An 18,608-nucleotide genomic window follows, 5' to 3' on the forward strand; every position below is an offset into this window, starting at 1 on the left:
AAGCCCACGGGGGTCTGGACCCCAGCCCCAGCCCCGCGGAGGCCACGGCACTGGGCTGCTGGGGCCAGAGCCAGCACACATACCCTGCACCCCCACGTCCCCTCCTCTCATTTCCAGGAAATAAAATATCTGCTGTGCACCCACCTTTTGGCACAGCCCCTGCCCGCTGCAGATGCCCCCTCCCCCAGCAGGCAGCGCTGTGTAGCTCCTGGGCACCCGTCTTCCCATATCTTATAGGGTAAAATGCGTGCAGGCAAAGTCAGGAATTCAGGCCCCTGATGTCAGCTTCCAGCTCTCAGGGCACCGCACCGGAGACCGAGGGGAGGGGCTGGGGATGGTGGGAAGGAAGGAGGGGGAAAGGCACCAACCAGCAGTTGCTCTAGCCCTGCCGAAGTTTTACTTTTTATCTGTGGGATCGCTCCTGGGCCCCGCACGAGCTTTCCTGGGATAAGTAGCTTTAGCGAGCAGGGGGACAGCTGGGTGCTGCAAGGTAAGGGCTGGTTGCACAGTCCGGGATGCGGGACACACTTCGGGGCACAGGGCTGGGAGACAACATGAGGGGGAGTGCCTGGACACCTCCTCCTATGCCTTAGCCACCACCGCCACCGCTGCTGCCTTGGCTGCCTCCTCCCAGAGGTATTGTTGGAAACCCTCCTTCCTTCCCCCCACCCTCCGCCTGCAGGTGCCTCAGTAGCCCCCAGCCTCCCCAGGCATGAGTGCCTCTGCGGTGGCAGCAGCACGGGCGCAGGGTGTGGAGTGTGCACCCTGCCTGAGCGTAAGGGCCCATGGTACAGAAGTGCCAGCCATGGTGCAATCACGGGTACACGCCATTAAAGGGAGACCCAAAGTTTTTCGGGAAGCTCAGATTGCGGTCTGGGCGGGGTTGGAGCCTTTCCCTGTGTGACCCCAGCCTGGGCCTTTCTGGGCACCCAGGGGGCTGGGCCACACCAGCTGCTTAGAGCTTTTGCAGACTCTCAGTTGTCACATTGGAAGGGGCCTAGGAATCCAGTTATCCAAGCCCCATTTTACAGTTGGGGCGAATGAGGTCCAGAGAGAAGGACGGCCTCCCCAGAAGTCAGTCACTAAAGGCCGAACTGTATTGGCTCCAAATAAATGGCTCCCAATTCCTAATTTCCGTTTTCCAGCATTACTCCAGCGCCCACAGACCGGCGGGTGGGCATTTGGGGGTGATTAGGCCGGCAGTTAGAAGCGATCAGGCTGGCAGGCAGAGTGGTTAGGGGCGATCAGGCAGGCAGGTAGGTGAGCAGTTAGGAGCCACTGGTCCCGAATTTTGAGAGGGATATCCGACTACCGGTGCAGGATTGGGCTTAAACCAACAGTCTGACATCCCTCGAGGGGCCAGATTGGAGAGGGTGCAGGTCAGGCTGAGGGACCCCCCCACCCCCACCCCCGCACAAATTTCGTGCACTGGGCCACTAGTCTATAATAATAAAAGCATAATATGCTAATTAGACTGGATGTCCTTCCAAACGACCTTCCGGATAAAGCCAGGGCTGTGAGGGAAGCCTGGGTCCGGGGTGCCAGAGGGAAGCCGGTGCCGGCAGCTGGGGGAAGAAAGGCCTACTCTTACATGAATTTCATGCATCGGGCTTCTAGTTGTACAAATAAAATGTCTACATTTGGGGGTCTGCTGTTTTGAATATTTGTTAACTTCAAATATTATACTTCAAAAAAGGATTTCAGGGTGATGAGCAGTGAGCCTGAAGTCGAGACAACAGATAAAACAGCCTTAATTGATTGGCATTGGTCTTTCCAGGTGCCCTCAAATGGAAGGAAGACCTTTCCAGGAAGGCAGCTGAGGCCTTCCTGAGGCAGCAACAAGCAACGCCAAATCTCCAGAAGCTTATTTATGGGACAGGTAAAAGCTCTGGTTCATATCTAGAAGCATCGTAGTTTCTTAGACTATTTCTGGAAAGGCAGTGAGAAAATTGGTTGGAGGTTTGAGTGGTACTTGTGATATCAGTAAGTTATTTCTGGCTGTCATAGTTTGTATTTGGCAGGTGTTTTTATTCATCAGTTTATGAGAACCATAAATTGGTCCTATGAAATAGATTTCTGGCTTTGCCATACAGCTTTTTTTTTTTTTATTGATTTTTTACAGAGAGGAAGGGAGAGGGATAGAGAGTTAGAAACATCGATGAGAGAGAAACATCGACCAGCTGCCTCCTGCACACCTCCTACTGGGGATGTGCCCGCAACCAAGGTACATGCCCTTGTCCAGAATCGAACCTGGGACCTTTCAGTCCGCAGGCCGACGCTCTATCCACTGGGCCAAACCGGTTTTGGCATGCCATAAAGCTTTTGATGAGAATAGTCTTCATTATGTCATTTTGTCTCCTCTATACAAAGTCTTTTATGAGAATTTCTTTTATGGTAGAATTTAGTGCCAAGAAAATACAAAGTGGGGAACTTTTCATTGTGGTCCCTAGTTACTACGTGATTAGAACAAGGCCAGCAGTATATATGTGAGCTAGGAGCATCGAATGAGGAGGTAGGTGTGGACTGGTTTCCAGTCAGCTTTTGCTTAAGTTCTCTTAGTGACTAGGGACTCGGCATTCTTCCAGGGAAACTATGATAACTGAAAGTTCTGCCTGTAAATCCCTTCCCTGCCCCAACCCCTGTTACTCTCCCTCCTCAATGGACTCCCTGCTGCTGCCTTGCAAGAAGATAGCAGCTCCCTGGCTTTTCTCTGACTCATGTGCTCAGGGACACCACCATTCCTACCACAAACAGGGACCCTCAGTCCCAAGGCCTCTAGGGTGTTGATTTGTTCTCCCTTTTCCATCTTGATGGTCTCTTTAGTGACAGAGGATAATGAAGAAGATGATGATGCCGGGGAGGAGCTTGGAGGGTTGTTTCGTGTCAGCCAGCCTGCCAGAGAGTGTAAGTACAAGGCTGACTCTTTGGACTGCTCCAGATTTCACTTGGAGGTGCCCCATGATTGGGATTTAGAAGAGGTAAGACTGAATATGAATAGTATGTTTGATATATGAGAAAATTGTTCTAAAAGATCATGTGATTTTAATGTTTCCTACCTGTTATTTTATAAAATAACAGGATATTGTCCCAGATGTTGGCATGTATATTTCATACATCCTAAACAATGAAATGTTCTAAGTTTAGTCGGACTATGTGCCTGTGTTATGGAGAAAAGGAAAATGTTCAGCTTTTAGTATGGATAGTATTTGAAGCATTGCACATAAATTTTATACATTTAAAATATTTTGTTTTATAATTTGAATGAATCTAGTGTCCCTCATTTCGCAATTGTAATTTCTGCTGTTTATAAACAAGTAAATCTATTACGCTAGTGGTAAATTTTCTTTCTTGTTCACCACTCTAATTACACTGGAATTTACTCAGTTCTCAGACCTGCTAGGCTTATTGCCCTCTGTTTTCTCTTCTGGAATGTTCTTCTGATCCTCCCAAGCTGACTTCTTTTGATCATAAAATGTCACTCCTCAGAGAGCTCCAGTCATTATCACATTAGCTATTTTAATTTACTGAATAGCATTTATGTACTTTATGAGGTGTATTAACCATTTTTATGGTAAAATTTAATACAGATTTTAGAAGACCACATAAAATAGTTGTTAACTTAATGAATGGATTACTAGGTGAGGATCCTTGTGGCCACCGTGTGCCCATCCTAGTCATGGTCCTCCCTTCCCTGCAGAAGGAACATGACTCCGTGGTAATCATCTCCTCCATCATTTCTCCTTCAAGTTTGTATCATAAACACCATAGTTTACTTTTACCCGGTTTTTTGGGGGGGGTTGTTTTTCACTGTGCCTTTTTTAAAAAAATCTTTATTATTGAAAGTATTACATATGTCCCCTTTATTCCCCCATTAACCCCTTCTAGCCTGCTCACTGTGCTTTTTAAAACTTTAAATATATGATCCTTTTCTCTGCCCATCTTCCCCTCCCCTTCCATTTAATTTGTTTAAGAAACCCAGTATTGGGTGTGTAGTTTCTCATATTATGGACTTTATGAATTCCATTGTAACCCTATGGGCAGTTTATCAGGCTCCTCTGTCTTCTGTGTTTCCTATAGAGTGGTACAGAGAAATAGCAATAGAACTCTGTGATGATGGAAATAACTTATAATAACTTATATATGAACTGTCCAATGTGGCTACTTGTGACTGTTGAGCACTTTATATGTCTAGTGAGACAGAATAACTAAATTTTTAATTTTTAATTCTATTTAATTTTTGTACGTGGTATGAGATGAATATGACTTACTCTCTTGCATATGGAAATCAGTTTCCTAACGCTATTTGTTGAAAAGACTCTTTCTTTCCCTTTACCTTGTCTTGGCACCCTGGGCAAAAAAAATCACTTGACCATAGATATATGGGCTTATTTAGGGACTCTTAATTGTATTCCATTGTTCTATGTCATTCCTTGTGCCAGCACAATCCTGTTTTGATTACCGTCCTTTCATAGTAAGTTTTGAAATTGAGAAGTGTGAATCTTCCAGCTTTGTTTTCTTTTTAAGTTGTTTAATCTGGATCTCAGGTTTTCTGTATTTTAAGATCAGTTTTTCCATTTCTACAAAGAGCCAGCTGGGATTCTGACAGGGATTGCACTGAATCTATACTTTAGAAAGGATTGCTATCTTAGCAATATTAAGTTTTCTGATCATTAACATGGGATGCCTTTGCATTTATCTGGATTTTATATGTCTTTCAAGAATGTTTTGTAGTTATTAGAGTATAAGCTTTGCACTTTTGTTGAATGTATACGTAGCATCTTATTCTTTTTGATACCATTATAAAAAGGAACTGTTTTCTCATTTTCATTTTTGTATTTGTTATTCCTAATATAGAGAAATAAAATTTATTAATCTATATTAATCTAGAATTTTACAACCTTGCTAACCTCATTTATTGATTAGTTCTGCTGGTTTTTCAGTGGATTCCTTAGGATTTTTTGTAAACCAGATTATATCACCTGTTAATAGAGACAGTTTTCCTTTCTAAACTGGATGCCTTTTATGTCAATTTATTGCCTAATTACCGTGGCTAGAACATCTAGTACAGTGTTGAATAGAAGTGAGAGCAGATAGACTTTCCTATTCCTGATCTTAGGGGGAAAGCTCTCAGTCTTTCATCATTAAATATGCTAGTGGTGAGTTTTTAATGAATGTCCTTTACCGTGTTGAGGAAGTTTCCTTCTATTCCTAGTCAGTTTGCTTTTCATGGAGGTTCTAATTTTTTTTTAAATTTGTTCGGTTTTTGGTTCCCCTAAGTCAATGATTAAGCTTAATGAAATAAGGATCATCTGGGAACAGCTTGCCTATAAAACTTCTTGGCATAAGATAGATATGTTCAGTAAATGTTTAGTGAGTGAGTGTAGGCATGAAGGAATGAATAAATGAACAGACTTGCTTTTGCATGCATTATAATCATGCTAGCCTCAAGGCTACTTTTTGAGAATTAGGTTGTGTATGAAAAACATGATTCATAACCAAAAATATGATTCACTTGAAAGCCAAACAGCCACAATAAGTCTGGAGTAGCAAATAGTAAGTTAAAAATGCTGTTTAACTGCATTGCCTTAAGAACACTAATAAACTTTGAAAATCTGTTGAATTAGTAAATGTCTGTTTACTTACGAGGTCAGTGGCTAATAGGACTTTGCCTGTCTAATGAAGTGCTGATGTTTCTGTGTAAGGTTATGAACAGTATCAGAGACTGCTTCGTGACTGGGAAATGGGAAGAGGATAAAGATGCAGCCAAGATCTTAGCAGAAGATGGTAAGTAAAGGGATGTGTCCTTTCTTTTTCAAGCTTTTTAAAATTTTTATTTATTAAAAAAAATTTTTTTATTGATTTCAGAGAGAGAGAGAGAGAGAGAGAGAGAGAAACATCAATGATAAGAGAATCATTGATTGGGAATTGAGCCTGTAACCCAGGCATATGCCCTGACTGGGAATCGAACCATAACCTCCTGGCTTAATAGGTCAACTCTCAACCAGTGAACCACGCTGGCCAGGCAAAGACTATATTCTTCAACAAAGATTACCTTCTTTAAAAGTTCCTCTTTATTTTAGTGGTTGAAAATAGTCAATTGTGAAATGCTTTGGGGAACACTGACAGAGTTATGGGTAATACTCTGGTTCTTCCTTCCATGGTGACCTTATTTTCTCTCCCTGGTTAACTGACTAATTAGATAAAGACCTTGAAGAAAAATGGGAAACTTTCCATAAATTTTATCATGTATTTGTTAAAAATAGATTTTTGTGTGTGTGAAAAATGTACTTGTGCAAGAGTAGGCCTTCTTTCCTCCGGATGCTGGCACTGGCTTCCCTCTGGCACCTGGGACCCAGGCTTCCCTCACAGCCCCAGCTTCGTCCGGAAGGACGTCTGGTCTAATTAGCATATTATGCTTTTATTTTTATAGATAGCTGAGAGGAACAAAGGAAACATGTATACTCAATCTTTTCCAGACTAGAAATTCTTGGTGGCTATTTGTATTGTAATTGTGTTAAGGGAGAATTGGCGTCTTAATGATATTGAGTCTTCCTTTCCAAAAACATGGTACCCTTTGATCAGTAGATAATATTAATAATGCCTTCTTCACTGGGTCAAGTTGAAAAATGTAGTTAAGTCATGTGAAGTACTCAGAGCAGTGCCTGGAATGTAAAACACTTGAAAGTGTTAGCTAACATTAGTCCATGTGCCCTTTGGTAGCATAGTGAAGCCTTTATAATATTTAATTAAAGATCTTGTACATTTTTTAGTTTATTTCTAAATATCCTATTTTTGTTTTTATTACAATAGAATCTTCCCATCTTTTATTTCCTTTGGCTCTTTGGTTCTTTGACTCTTTCTTATATGAAAATGTTTTAATATCTTTCTGAAGTTGCCTCCCAGAGGACTTTTAACTTGCCTGTTTCTTTTAAGGGTAATATTCATAACTAAACTTAGAGCTTCAAAAACAACTGAATGAATGAATGGGCTCTTCATGTGGGCTCAGCACTGTTTTAGGTACTACTCTTATAATCTAAGATTTTTGCCTTGGTATGTCACCGTTGTGTTGAGCTTACTGGTGAGACTCTTTTTCACATGTGCTTGTTATCTAAGCCATGGCTTTTCAGGTCACTCTTGACATTTTTGGTTTTGGGGGTCTCATCTGCAGGGCCACTCATGCCCCCTCTGTGTGCATCTCTGCTACAGTGTCAGTTACCTATACTGGAAAAATAGCTCTCGGTTGTGTGGGATACTGAAGGAAAGTATGGAAATGTGGATTGGGCTTGTTTACTTAAACTGAACAGGTTATGTAATATGGTTTAACAGTCCTGCCTTCTTCTGAGGTGCGTAGTGTAGGAATAGTAACAATGAAGTTTGGGATGCAGAACGCACTGTCCACCTGGAGCTGGTAGTACTAGAGTGTCATATGTACCCTATTCAGAGATGAGTCATTTGGATGTTCTTTTCCCAGAGGAGCTCTATGGTGACTTTGAAGACTTGGAAACAGGGGACGTGTACAAGGGAAAATCAAGCCTGGATACTCAGGTATGACTTTGCCAGGCGGTGGTCAGCCACTGGTCCTATAACTGTGGTCAGTATATTCTGAGATAGGCCTATTTTGAGACATTCTAATCTTGTTGTCTATGTAGATTAGAGACTGGATGGATTCCTTCCTAAAAACATGGAGGGTGGGCACAGATCGAAGGTTATCGGTTTGTTATTCTTTCTTTCTATGTATATAAAATGTCTTTATTGATTTTCAGAGAAAAGAAGGGAGAGGGAGAGAGAGATAGAAACATCAATGATGAGCCTTAACTGATTTGGCCCAGTGGATAGAGCATTGGCCCTTGGACTGAAGGGCCCTGGGTTTGATTCTGGTCAAGGGCACCTAGCTTGGTTGTAGGCTAGATCCCCAGCCCAGATCGGGTTGCCTTTAGGAGGCAACTAATCAATGTGTCTTTCTCACATCGATGTTTCTCTCTCTGTGTCTCCCCCCTCCTCCCTTCCAATCTCTAAAAATCAATGGAAAAAATACTCTCTGGTAAGGATTGACAACAACATAAAAGAAACATCAGTGATGCGAGAGAATAAAAAATTAGCTGCCTCCTGCATGCCCCCTTCTGGGGATCGAGCCTGCAACCCGGATATATGCCATGACCGGGAATTGAACCTTGACCTGGTTCATGGGTTGACACCCAACCACTGAGCCACACTGTGTCTGGGCTACTTGTTACTCTTGATTTTTGGAGTGACACCTATTACCTCTTGCTGTTACGATTCTTCAGTCATTGAAAGTTTTAGCTCTTGGGTCACTGTCTTCCTCTCCACCATTATTTTTGCCATCATTCTCCTGTTCTTAAATCATATGTGGAATCTAATGAACAAAATAAACTACAAACAAAATAGAATAGACTCATAGGTAGAGAATTGTCAGAGGGGAGGGGATTCAGGGGCTGTGTGAAAAAGGTGAAGGGATTAAGCAAAAGAAATAATCAAACCTCATAGACACAGACAATAGTATGGTATTTACCAGAGGGAAGGGTGGAGGGGGTGGGGCGGAGCGGAGCGTTGAGCAGGTCGGGGTAGGTAGAAGAAGGTATAGGGGAGATAAATGGTGATGGAGAGTTGACTTGGGATGGTGAACAAATAATAAAATATACAGAATTTGTATTATAGAAATGTACACCTTGAACTTATATAATTTCATTAACCAATGTCACCCCAGTAAATTCAATAGAAAGAGGGGAAAAAGAGGAAAATATTCATATCTAAGCCAAAAAAAAAAAAAAGCCATTTAGAAAAACCAATTCTCTGTTATCCCTAAGATTTTTTAAAACAGTATATGGGTGGGGACACTTGCCACTGTTTTATTCACATTTGGCATTCCCAGACAGACTAAGGAATTGCAGTTCATTGTAATGCAGATGTCTAAAAGTCTCTTGCCGCAGTACATGTTATTTAAAGCTCAAGGCTGTGTTTTGTTTTGTTTCATGATGATCATAACTTAGATTTTTGCAGCTCACTAGAACTTTTTAAGTCTGCTTTAAAGCTAAAGAAAATATCTCCACAAACTTTTACAAAATTTTCTCTTCTGGAAATTTAAGACTGAAGATGTAGAGGAAGAAGTTAAGGAAGAAATTGACTCCTCTGCAGAGGAAAATGCCAAGAAAAAGCATTTGGATAAGAAGAGAAAATTGAAGGAGATGTTTGATGCAGAGTATGATGAAGGAGAAAGCACGTACTTTGATGATCTTAAAGGGGAAATGCATAAACAAGCACAGGTAAGAAAACTCAGATCCCATCAGCCTCATTTCAAGGCTGTAATACAATGTTGTGAATCCTTAACTTCTTTAGCTCTCTGCTCCCTGATCTACTTCTGTGCCTCTCGTTTGGACTCCAAGGTCGAGGTGAAGATGAGTGTGTTCATTCGTGTTTATTCATGCAGTCCTCTGTTTCTACAAGAATCAGAAGATCCCAGTTCCTGTTTTGTACCAAGAATTAAGTGTGAGGAAACAGAAATGGCTGAGACACTGCCACCACTTTTGAGGATCTCACTGTGTAGTTATTTGAGGCAGTGAGTTTATTTAAATGCCAGCGTTGCCTTAGCATTCATATTACTGCTCCCTAGAGCCATAATGAAATCATTTGAATGGGTAGGTGATTCTTGGCCTGTGTGGCTAATGCACACACCATTGTCTTCAGGAAGGGTTGTCTGAAACTCACCTTGATCAGAGTTCAGGAGTATTTTGAGTTAAGGGGAGATAAAAAGGGCATGTGGAATGCTGAAAGGGAGCTAGTCTAGCCCTCCTGCCTGGGGATGCTGACCTCACTCGGAAAGACACAAAGTTGTGTGCACAGTTGATGGGGAGTGGGCACAGGAGTCTCTGTAAACTGGAACACACTATGCCTTTTGCAAGTTAAGTATATCATTTGTGAAAATGTGATCGACCTAGGCCTTCATCTAGTCGAAGAAGGATCCGCTGGTTAGTCATTAACATAGTGTCTCAGGTCTGTACTGACCTTATACAGACCGTGACTAAGAAATGTAAAGTTAGTTCTGAAGTCTGCTTCAGGCATTTACAATTTAATTCATCTAGAACCTCATGGGCCAGTGTAAAGGTCTTGACAGGCTTACTCAGTGGAATGGGGCCCATTTGAGCAGAGGATAGATGTATGTGATCTAATTACCTTGAGAGGGTTGCTCTGGCAAGAGTTTGATAAGGTTAAGTAACACACACTGGGGGTTGGGGAGGTACGTGGTAGTGGAGGTGAAAGAAAATCAAATTCTGGATATACTTTGCTTGAAAAGTAGACCCGTACGATTTCCTAAATGTGGGGGGTGTGAGAGAGAAAATAAGGATGACTTCCTGGAAGAACTGAGTTTTCATAAGTAAGATCGAAAAGCTTTAGTTGGTATAGGTTTGTCTGGGAAGATGAAGTTTAGGTCTCTTAGGTTGGGGTTATTTTTCAGACAAGTAGAGTGTCAAACTGGGAGGAGTTGGAGACAGGGTCTCAGAGCTAGATGCTGCTTAAAGCCATGAGATGGATGGGATGACAAGGGAGTGAGTGTAGAGACAAGAGGAGAGGTCCAGTACTGACACTGGGTGCCCCATTGCAAGGCTGGCAAAGAAGAGGCAGCAGTGGGGATGGAGCAGTGCTCAGGAGACCTGAGAAATCTAGGAGAACACCAGGTATGCTGGAAGCTACTACAGAAGGAAATGAGACATTATTTCAAATCTTGCTGATGTGTTAACTATAATTAAGACAAAATTGACCACTAGATTAAGAATGTTGAGGCCTTTATGTTACTGCAAACATTTTTATCAGGTGTGGGTTAAAGTCCAGTTTTAGGGAATTTAAGAGAATGGGAGAAGAGGAAATGGAGACTGTAGCTATAGAAAACTTCTGTGGCAATTTTCTTCAGAAAAATGGGATTCTAGTTGAAGGAAGTTTTAAGATGAGAAAAATAATAGGTAAGATATATTGGAATGAAGTCCAGGAGTGGATGATACCTAGTGTATAAGTGAAATTGAATAGACAGACTCGGGCAGCAAGGGAAGGAGGAGCGGGTAGGCGGGGGACCTGATCGGCCCTGATCACTAGCCAGGCCTAGGGACCCCACTCATTCATGAATTTCGTGCACTGGGCCTTTAGTATAATCTATAACAACCACTCAGTAGAACTCTGTGCTGTACTGTATTGTAGCCACTAGCCACATGTTGATACCACTTGAAATGTGACCAAGGAACTGAATTTTAAAATTTTTATTGAATTTTAATAATTTCAATTTGAAAAGCCATCTGTGGCTACCATATTGAACAGTGTAGAGCTATAATGAAAGGCTAGACATGGGTGTAATCCTGGTAGAGAGGTTGAGTGTTGAAGTTCTTGTAGATGCTTAACTTCTGAATGAATTAGGAAACAGCAGCTAAGAATGAGGATAAGAGCTTGGATATTGGGTGATTGAAGAAAGGAGAAAAAGTGTGAAATAATTATTTGGAGAGTAAAAAAAGAAAGTGTGTACTGGGGAAGTTGAGGGTGTTTGCTAATCACCATTACGGCTCTTTTCTGTGTTGCTGACGTTTGCTGTATATTGGAACAGCAGAGAATAAAATTATTGGGACATATCCTGAACAAACCATGAAGATAGAATATATAATATTGTTAATTAGGGTAAAGCCTAAATAATTCTGCTTATAGATTGTTTATTTTGAAATAGCTCATTTTTTTATATATTAATCTTACGTTTATTAAAGATGACAGTATTGTGGGTTTCTTATTGTGTTTTCCCCCCCCTCTCTTATATAGCTTAACCGAGCAGAATTTGAAGACCAAGATGATGAAGCCAGAGTTCAATATGAGGGTTTTCGACCTGGGATGTATGTCCGAATTGAGATAGAGAATGTCCCCTGTGAATTCGTGCTTAACTTTGACCCCCATTACCCAATTATTTTGGGTGGTTTGGGCAATAGTGAGGGCAGTGTTGGATATGTACAGGTAGGTACCCTTTGCTGTGTGATATGATCATTGAGGTTTTTTTGGACATACTTTCACTGAATAATCTTATTGAAATCTCTTCTCCTCTCAGATGCGTCTGAAGAAACATCGTTGGTATAAGAAAATTCTCAAGTCCCGAGATCCAATCATTTTTTCTGTAGGGTGGAGGAGGTTTCAGACCATCCCACTGTATTATATCGAAGACCACAATGGAAGACAAAGGCTTCTAAAATACACCCCTCAGCACATGCATTGTGGAGCAGCCTTTTGGGGTAAAATGTGATTAGAATAGGTTAATTTAAACATTTAAGCTTTATCATTATAGTTTCCATTTTATGAAATCCCAGTTCTCTCTTTTTTTTTTTTGGATTGGAGTATATATGCATGTAAAATAGATACTAAATTTTGTGGTTCACTATATATTTTTTCCTGTTTTATTCAAGGTCCTATTACTCCACAAGGAACTGGATTCTTGGCAGTACAGTTTGTCGATGGCACAACAGTAAATATCCCGGATGTTTTATTTTATATGTTGTGTTTGAGATATATCTTAAATATGGAATATGTACACGATACTTTAAGTGAAAATTGTTCATTTTTAGTGTGTATAGTAAATTACTTTGCTTTTAATTTTCCTGCATCTTTTTAAATAGATTGTGGGAGTAAAGAAGAGGGAGGTAGAAGAATTGTAATGGTACTAAAGACATTTTATATTTTTATGTACTTTTTGGATGTGTTTTTCTAAAAATATGTAAGCAGTATTCACCATGTGCTAAGTACTATACTATACTAATACTATACTAGGTTTTGGGGATGTGTCAGATACTAGCTAGACATAAGGCTACACCCTGTAATGTTGGGTTAGCAAAATATGTTCACACCGTCTTCATGTGATCAATCAGAGTGGGTTTTATTGGCCCCATTTATCAGAAAAGAAAACAGAATACAGTGGGGCCTTGACTTACGAGTGTCCCGACTAACGAGTTTTTTGAGATACCAGCTGTCTCTCGGCCAATTTTTTGCATAGAGTTGATAGAGTAATTTGAGTTAATGAGCTCCTTAACGAGCTCGGTCTCGGAACGAATTAAACTCGTAAGTCAAGGCCTCACTGTAGTGAACATATGGAACCCACCCTGGAGGTCTGAAATTTTAATTTCTTAAACAATATAAGCAAACTTTCATGTTCCTTTTTATCTCAGATAAGTCATTGTTGTGAAACTATGTTACTGTGAGATCACCCTCATTCAGAAAAATACTGAAGACATCAACATTAGTTTGGCTTATGTTCATTATAGTTTCAGATTGCTTTTGTTAAAAGACTGTTTTGGATGTTCAGATATTCTTTTTTCTTAGCTAATTGTAAGTGAAGTGTACTTTGCTAATTTATTGTATCACAGAATTGTAGTTGTTCTCTTGCTGATATTATTCCTGTATTCAAATTTTGGGGGTTTCCTTTTTAGCCTGATTTCCGGATAGCTGCCACAGGAATTGTTCTTGATTTGGATAAATCCATAAAAATTGTGAAGAAATTAAAGCTAACTGGTTTTCCATATAAAATTTTCAAGAATACTTCATTCATTAAGGTCTGTATATTTACATATTTATAAATGTGTATTATAGGGATGGGCAAAAGTAGGTTTACAGTTGTGAGTATACAGTTTATTCTTGTATTTATTTATACTAGAGGCCCATTGCAGGAAGATTCCTGCAAGAATAGGGCTTCCTTGGGCTGATTGCGCCGCCTTGCCTCACCGCCCAGGTCCGCACATGGGAGCCCGGATGGTGGCTCGCACCGGCCCGCCCTACCTGCAGTATGCAAATTAGCCGCCATCTTTATTGGCGGTTAATTTGCATATCACTCTGATTGGCTGATGGGTGTGGCGAAGGTACGGTCAATTAGCATCTTTGTCTTTTATTAGATAGGATTATAACTGTGAATCTACTTTTGCCTCCCCCTTGTATTAAAGGAGCAGTGAAATACTTCTAAAATGTAGGTCTAATGTTTTCAGAAAAGGAATTTAAATAAACTTGGTCTTAGGTATTTTCAGTTTACTAGTACTTTTTTCTGTTGGTTTCTGTGTTACTTAAATATGCTCAGCAATCTTAAGGTGAAGTAAAATAGAGATAGTAATTGAGGCTATTACTTCCAGTGAGACTGTCATAGAGCTAATATGTGTAATCTTTCATTGGGCTTTGTTTCCTGCCTTTTTGGTTTGTGTTAAGAAAAGAGAAAAATCATAGATTTATCATACAGATTAGTAGAAAAATAGACAAAGCCATTCTCAACATACTTGTGGACAAGGGTATAGAGAGATGGACACTTACGTGGTATAACATCGGAGGGTGGTTTGACGTTTATTGAAACTTTCATTGGTGGGTTTTCCTGCTAACACAGAGTTAAGATGATTATAAGATGTTCTTACAATATAGCATTTATCTAGCTCTTTGTTTTCTGAGTGTGTGCACCTAAGTAATAGGAAATGAGCTGGACAACAGAGGCTATCCAGATTAGTTCAGACTAACAGGTATCTTCTATTCGATATCAGTGATGAGCATGATAATGAGCCCACAATAGATAACATTTGTATCTTAATGTTATTTTGGGGAAAATAAAATAGAGTTGTATTCTTTTTAATCTAGTAATTCCACTTAAGGGGGAAATAGTTTGATTATTACCTTTATCACCTTTCAGTGAGTTCTGTTTTATAACCAAGGATGTAGTTATGAACTAAGAAGTAAAGTATCTGATTTTGTGTGTGTGTATTTTTTTACATATGTATATACCTGTAGGGAATGTTTAATTCTGCCTTAGAAGTGGCCAAATTTGAAGGTGCTGTGATCCGCACTGTCAGTGGAATAAGGGGACAGATCAAGAAAGCTCTCCGAGCTCCCGAAGGCGCTTTCCGGGCCACCTTTGAGGACAAGTTGCTGATGAGTGGTAAATACCTTTCTATTGATTTCCGTCTAGTGTGGGTTAGAAGTTGCAGTTCAGGTCTTTAGAAAGCTGGGGTCAGCTCCAGCTCTTCCGGTTGGAGCATCATTGCAGTGTGCCAGGTCACACTGTATCTGGGGCCATGTGGTTCACACCCAGTAAAAGTTTTGTGATATTCAAGAGTACATAGTTCACTTGGTAAAATCTGTCTTCAAATTCTGTGCAGCCAGCTTGAGATGTTTGGGGTGAATGTTTTGTTCTTTGTTTGACATATGGATATGAACCTTCTTCTGAAAATGTTTAAGTAAATTTCCTCTCTTTCCAGATATTGTCTTCATGAGAACTTGGTATCCTGTCTCCATTCCAGCCTTCTATAACCCAGTAACATCTTTGTTGAAACCAGTTGGTGAGAAAGATACCTGGTCAGGAATGCGGACAACTGGTCAACTCCGGCTCGCCAATCGTGTCAAACTGAAGCCCAACAAGGATTCTCTGTATAAGGTACAGTCACGCATGTGCTCTCTAGATGGGTCGTCCAGATGCTTTGTATGTAACATTTCCTGTGCTTTGAATTTTCAAGTAGAGAGTCTAACATTAAATTTGAATGAACATGTTGTATGTTTATAGACTATTTTAGAAGAAACATTGCAAAGCAGTAATAATTGTTTCTGTGATTTTGAAAATAGACTTAAACTTTTCATTGTATATTTTGGACTGTTTTTTTTCCACCACATACACTTACTACTTTTAAAAATAATATGCTAATTCTTATTGAAGCAATGTGGGTTTAGGGGAAAGTTTTTATTGAAATGTTAACATACATACAAAAAAGTATACAAATCAGAAGTCTGTACCTCAATGATTTTAACACACTCAGCTTGCCATCACCTGGATGAAGCAATAAATTACCAGCACAACAGAAGCCCCCCGTGACCTCTCCCAGTCACTCCTCCTCCATCTCAAAGATACTCCCTGTCTGATTCTGACTCCTGACATGTAAATTAGGTCTGCCTGTTTTTGAGTTTTATAAAATAGAGCATATATTTTGCCTGGCTTCTTTCAGTAGTATTATGAAATTCACCCATGTTCTTGTATGTAGCAGACATTCATTTGTCGTTATTGTCTAGTAGAATTCTGTTATATGATGATGTCAGTTTATCTACTGATGGAGTTTAATTGCAATATTTGGCCATTATAAATGCTGTTCTGAGTACATATGTATGACTTGTTTGGTGTGCACGAGCACCCATTTTTGTTGCATAGGTCCCCACGGGTGGGGTTGCCAGATTACAGAGCAGCATGTGATCTGCTTCAGCGTATGATGCCTGTAGTATTTTGGAGTCATACCCAGTGAGGCTCCCACTAACAGCTACCAGAGTTCTGGTTGGTCCATATCCTTGCCAGTCTGGCTTCATCAGTACTTTTTTATTTTAAGTTTTTAGTACCTGTCTGGATTCCCATTTTCATTTAGATTTTGGTCTCAAAACTTCCATTTTTTTTCTTTGCAGGTTAGCATTACATTTGAAAAGAGTTGTTTTAATGCAGGATATTTAATTGTTATATAATAAGATGGTAGTGCAGGTTATCAGTCTGATCTCTGCCTAAGACAGAAGGTCCCCGGGCATTACTTCTTCTTTTTTTTTAAAAAGTTTTTAAATATGTTTTTATTGAGTTCAAAGAGAAAGAGGGAGAAGGAGAAACATCAGTGATGAGAAAGAGTCATTGATTGGCTGCCTCCTATACGTCCCCAACTGGGGATCAAGCCTGCAACCAGGCATATGCCTTGACCAGGGATTGAACCTGTGACCTCCTGGTTCATAGGTTAACGCTCAACTGTCTGAGCCACACTGGCCAGGCTTGGGCATTACTATTTCTATAAAATAGTTCATACGATTTTGAACCATGTTACATTCATGTCTCTTAGAATATGCTGCCCTTCAGCTCCTGGCACCTCTTGTCCAGTCTGTGGTGCTTACTCTTTTTGAGAAGGTGATTTCTCTTATTTCTTTCATTCTAAAGCATTTTAGTTTCTTAAATAGAATATTGAATATTACTATAGATGATGTCTTTAATAATAAATTTAAAATTTTTTTAAAATATATTTTTATTGATTTCAAAGAGGAAAGGAGAGGGAGAGAGATAGAAACATCAATCATTCATTGATCAGCTGCCTCCTGCACGACCCCTACTGGGGATCAAGCCCACAACCCAGGCATGTGCCCTTGACCCGAATCGAACCTGGGACCCTTCAGTCCGTAGGCCAACGCTCTATCCACTGCTAGAGCAATAATAAATTTAAGGACATAGAGAAATATTGTTTTACATAGTTGATGTTGACGTTGGTAAAGATGTAGGGCAAAACTCTCTACTTATTAACTAGTTCTGAGGCAGTTAACAATTTTAGTCATCTGAATTTAAGCATAGGATTTAGATTACTTTAAAATCTGAAAGTAGCCGAAACCGGTTTGGCTCAGTGGATGGAGCGTTGGCCTGCGGACTGAAGGGTCCCAGGTTCGATTCCAGTCAAGGGCATGTACCTTGGTTGTGGGCACATCCCCAGTGGGAGATGTGCAGGAGGCAGCTGATCGATGTTTCTCTCTAATCGATGTTTCTAACTCTCTGTCTCTCTCCCTTCCTCTCTGTAAAAAATCAATAAAATATATTTAAAAAAATAAAATCTGAAAGTAGAGCTTACACTGCATTCATTTGTTGTTTAAATCTCAGTTTTCTCAGCTGGCCTTCCATTAGAAACAGAACAAAGTTAAACTTCTCAGTGAGAATCGGGTGAGGAGACTGGTTCTGAAGAAGAACTATGTCCGTAAGTCCAGAGAGGCTGATAGTAAAGATAGTAAAGATTATTCTTGTTCGGCTAGAAAAACCACCTCAGTGCTCCAGAGATAAGGCCGGACTTTTCCATTTAAAGAGACTTTGGATCTTTTTATCTGCTCTGTAAAGACTCCCATAGTCCATATTGTAGAAATAGGCACATTTGAATTCTTGGGAAGAATTGCAAATATTCTATATATTTCTCTGTTTCGCCTAGAGTTATGCATGTCTTTTGAGGCAGTCCATGTTTGATGTATGATTGAATCCTTATTTCTGATTGTCAGCAGATTCTGGTGTTACTAATCTTGTGGGAAAAGTCAACAATCCATTGAGAAGATTTTATGCAAGTTTTAAATGCATTTAGGTCATAATTTATATCAGTCTTTGTTTTTTTGTTTGTTTGTTTTTCAGCTGATTGTGAGGCAAAAGAAACATTTTAATTCACTACACATTCCGAAAGCCTTACAGAAGGCCCTGCCCTTTAAGAACAAGCCTAAGACCCAAGCAAAGGCAGGCAAGATACCAAAGGACAGGCAGAGACCAGCTGTCATACGGGAGCCTCATGAAAGAAAGGTACTGTCAACGAATGGCTTACTGCACATTGCATTTAGATGTGAAAATAATGCTTTCAGTAGCACACTTGGCATATCCACTGTGTTCTCATTTTTCATCAGAAAGGATAAGGGCCAGAGTAATTCAAGGCCCTAAGAACTGGAAGCTAGAGGAAAACTAGAGTCCATTTCCCTTCCTCTCTTCAGCTATGCTCTGTCTCATGCATTTTGATGGGAAGAATTGGCACACAGCTGGCGAATCACTCTGTGTTAATTGGTTGTACATAGTATCCAAGAGTGAC

General features: G+C 40.3%; 1 protein-coding gene across 2 annotated transcripts in view; it reads left to right on the top strand.

Moving 5' to 3' along the window:
- The window catches only part of BMS1 (BMS1 ribosome biogenesis factor), a 35,928-nt gene that overhangs the window by 15,704 nt on the left and 1,616 nt on the right, over window positions 1-18,608 (top strand). The window contains exons 11-22 of one of the 2 annotated variants that reach the window (XM_070433108.1): window positions 1,778-1,879; window positions 2,824-2,978; window positions 5,703-5,784; window positions 7,472-7,545; window positions 9,105-9,281; window positions 11,809-11,997; window positions 12,089-12,269; window positions 12,441-12,499; window positions 13,458-13,580; window positions 14,788-14,935; window positions 15,255-15,430; window positions 18,167-18,328. In XM_070433108.1, the coding sequence (XP_070289209.1) occupies window positions 1,778-1,879; window positions 2,824-2,978; window positions 5,703-5,784; window positions 7,472-7,545; window positions 9,105-9,281; window positions 11,809-11,997; window positions 12,089-12,269; window positions 12,441-12,499; window positions 13,458-13,580; window positions 14,788-14,935; window positions 15,255-15,430; window positions 18,167-18,328 (1,628 nt within the window). The other variant, XM_070433109.1, reaches the window with a different exon arrangement.

The sequence above is a fragment of the Myotis yumanensis genome, unplaced genomic scaffold (genome assembly GCF_028538775.1).
Source record: "Myotis yumanensis isolate MYYU_CA2020_CCGP unplaced genomic scaffold, mMyoYum1.0.hap1 SCAF_13, whole genome shotgun sequence".
Lineage (NCBI taxonomy): Eukaryota > Metazoa > Chordata > Mammalia > Chiroptera > Vespertilionidae > Myotis > Myotis yumanensis.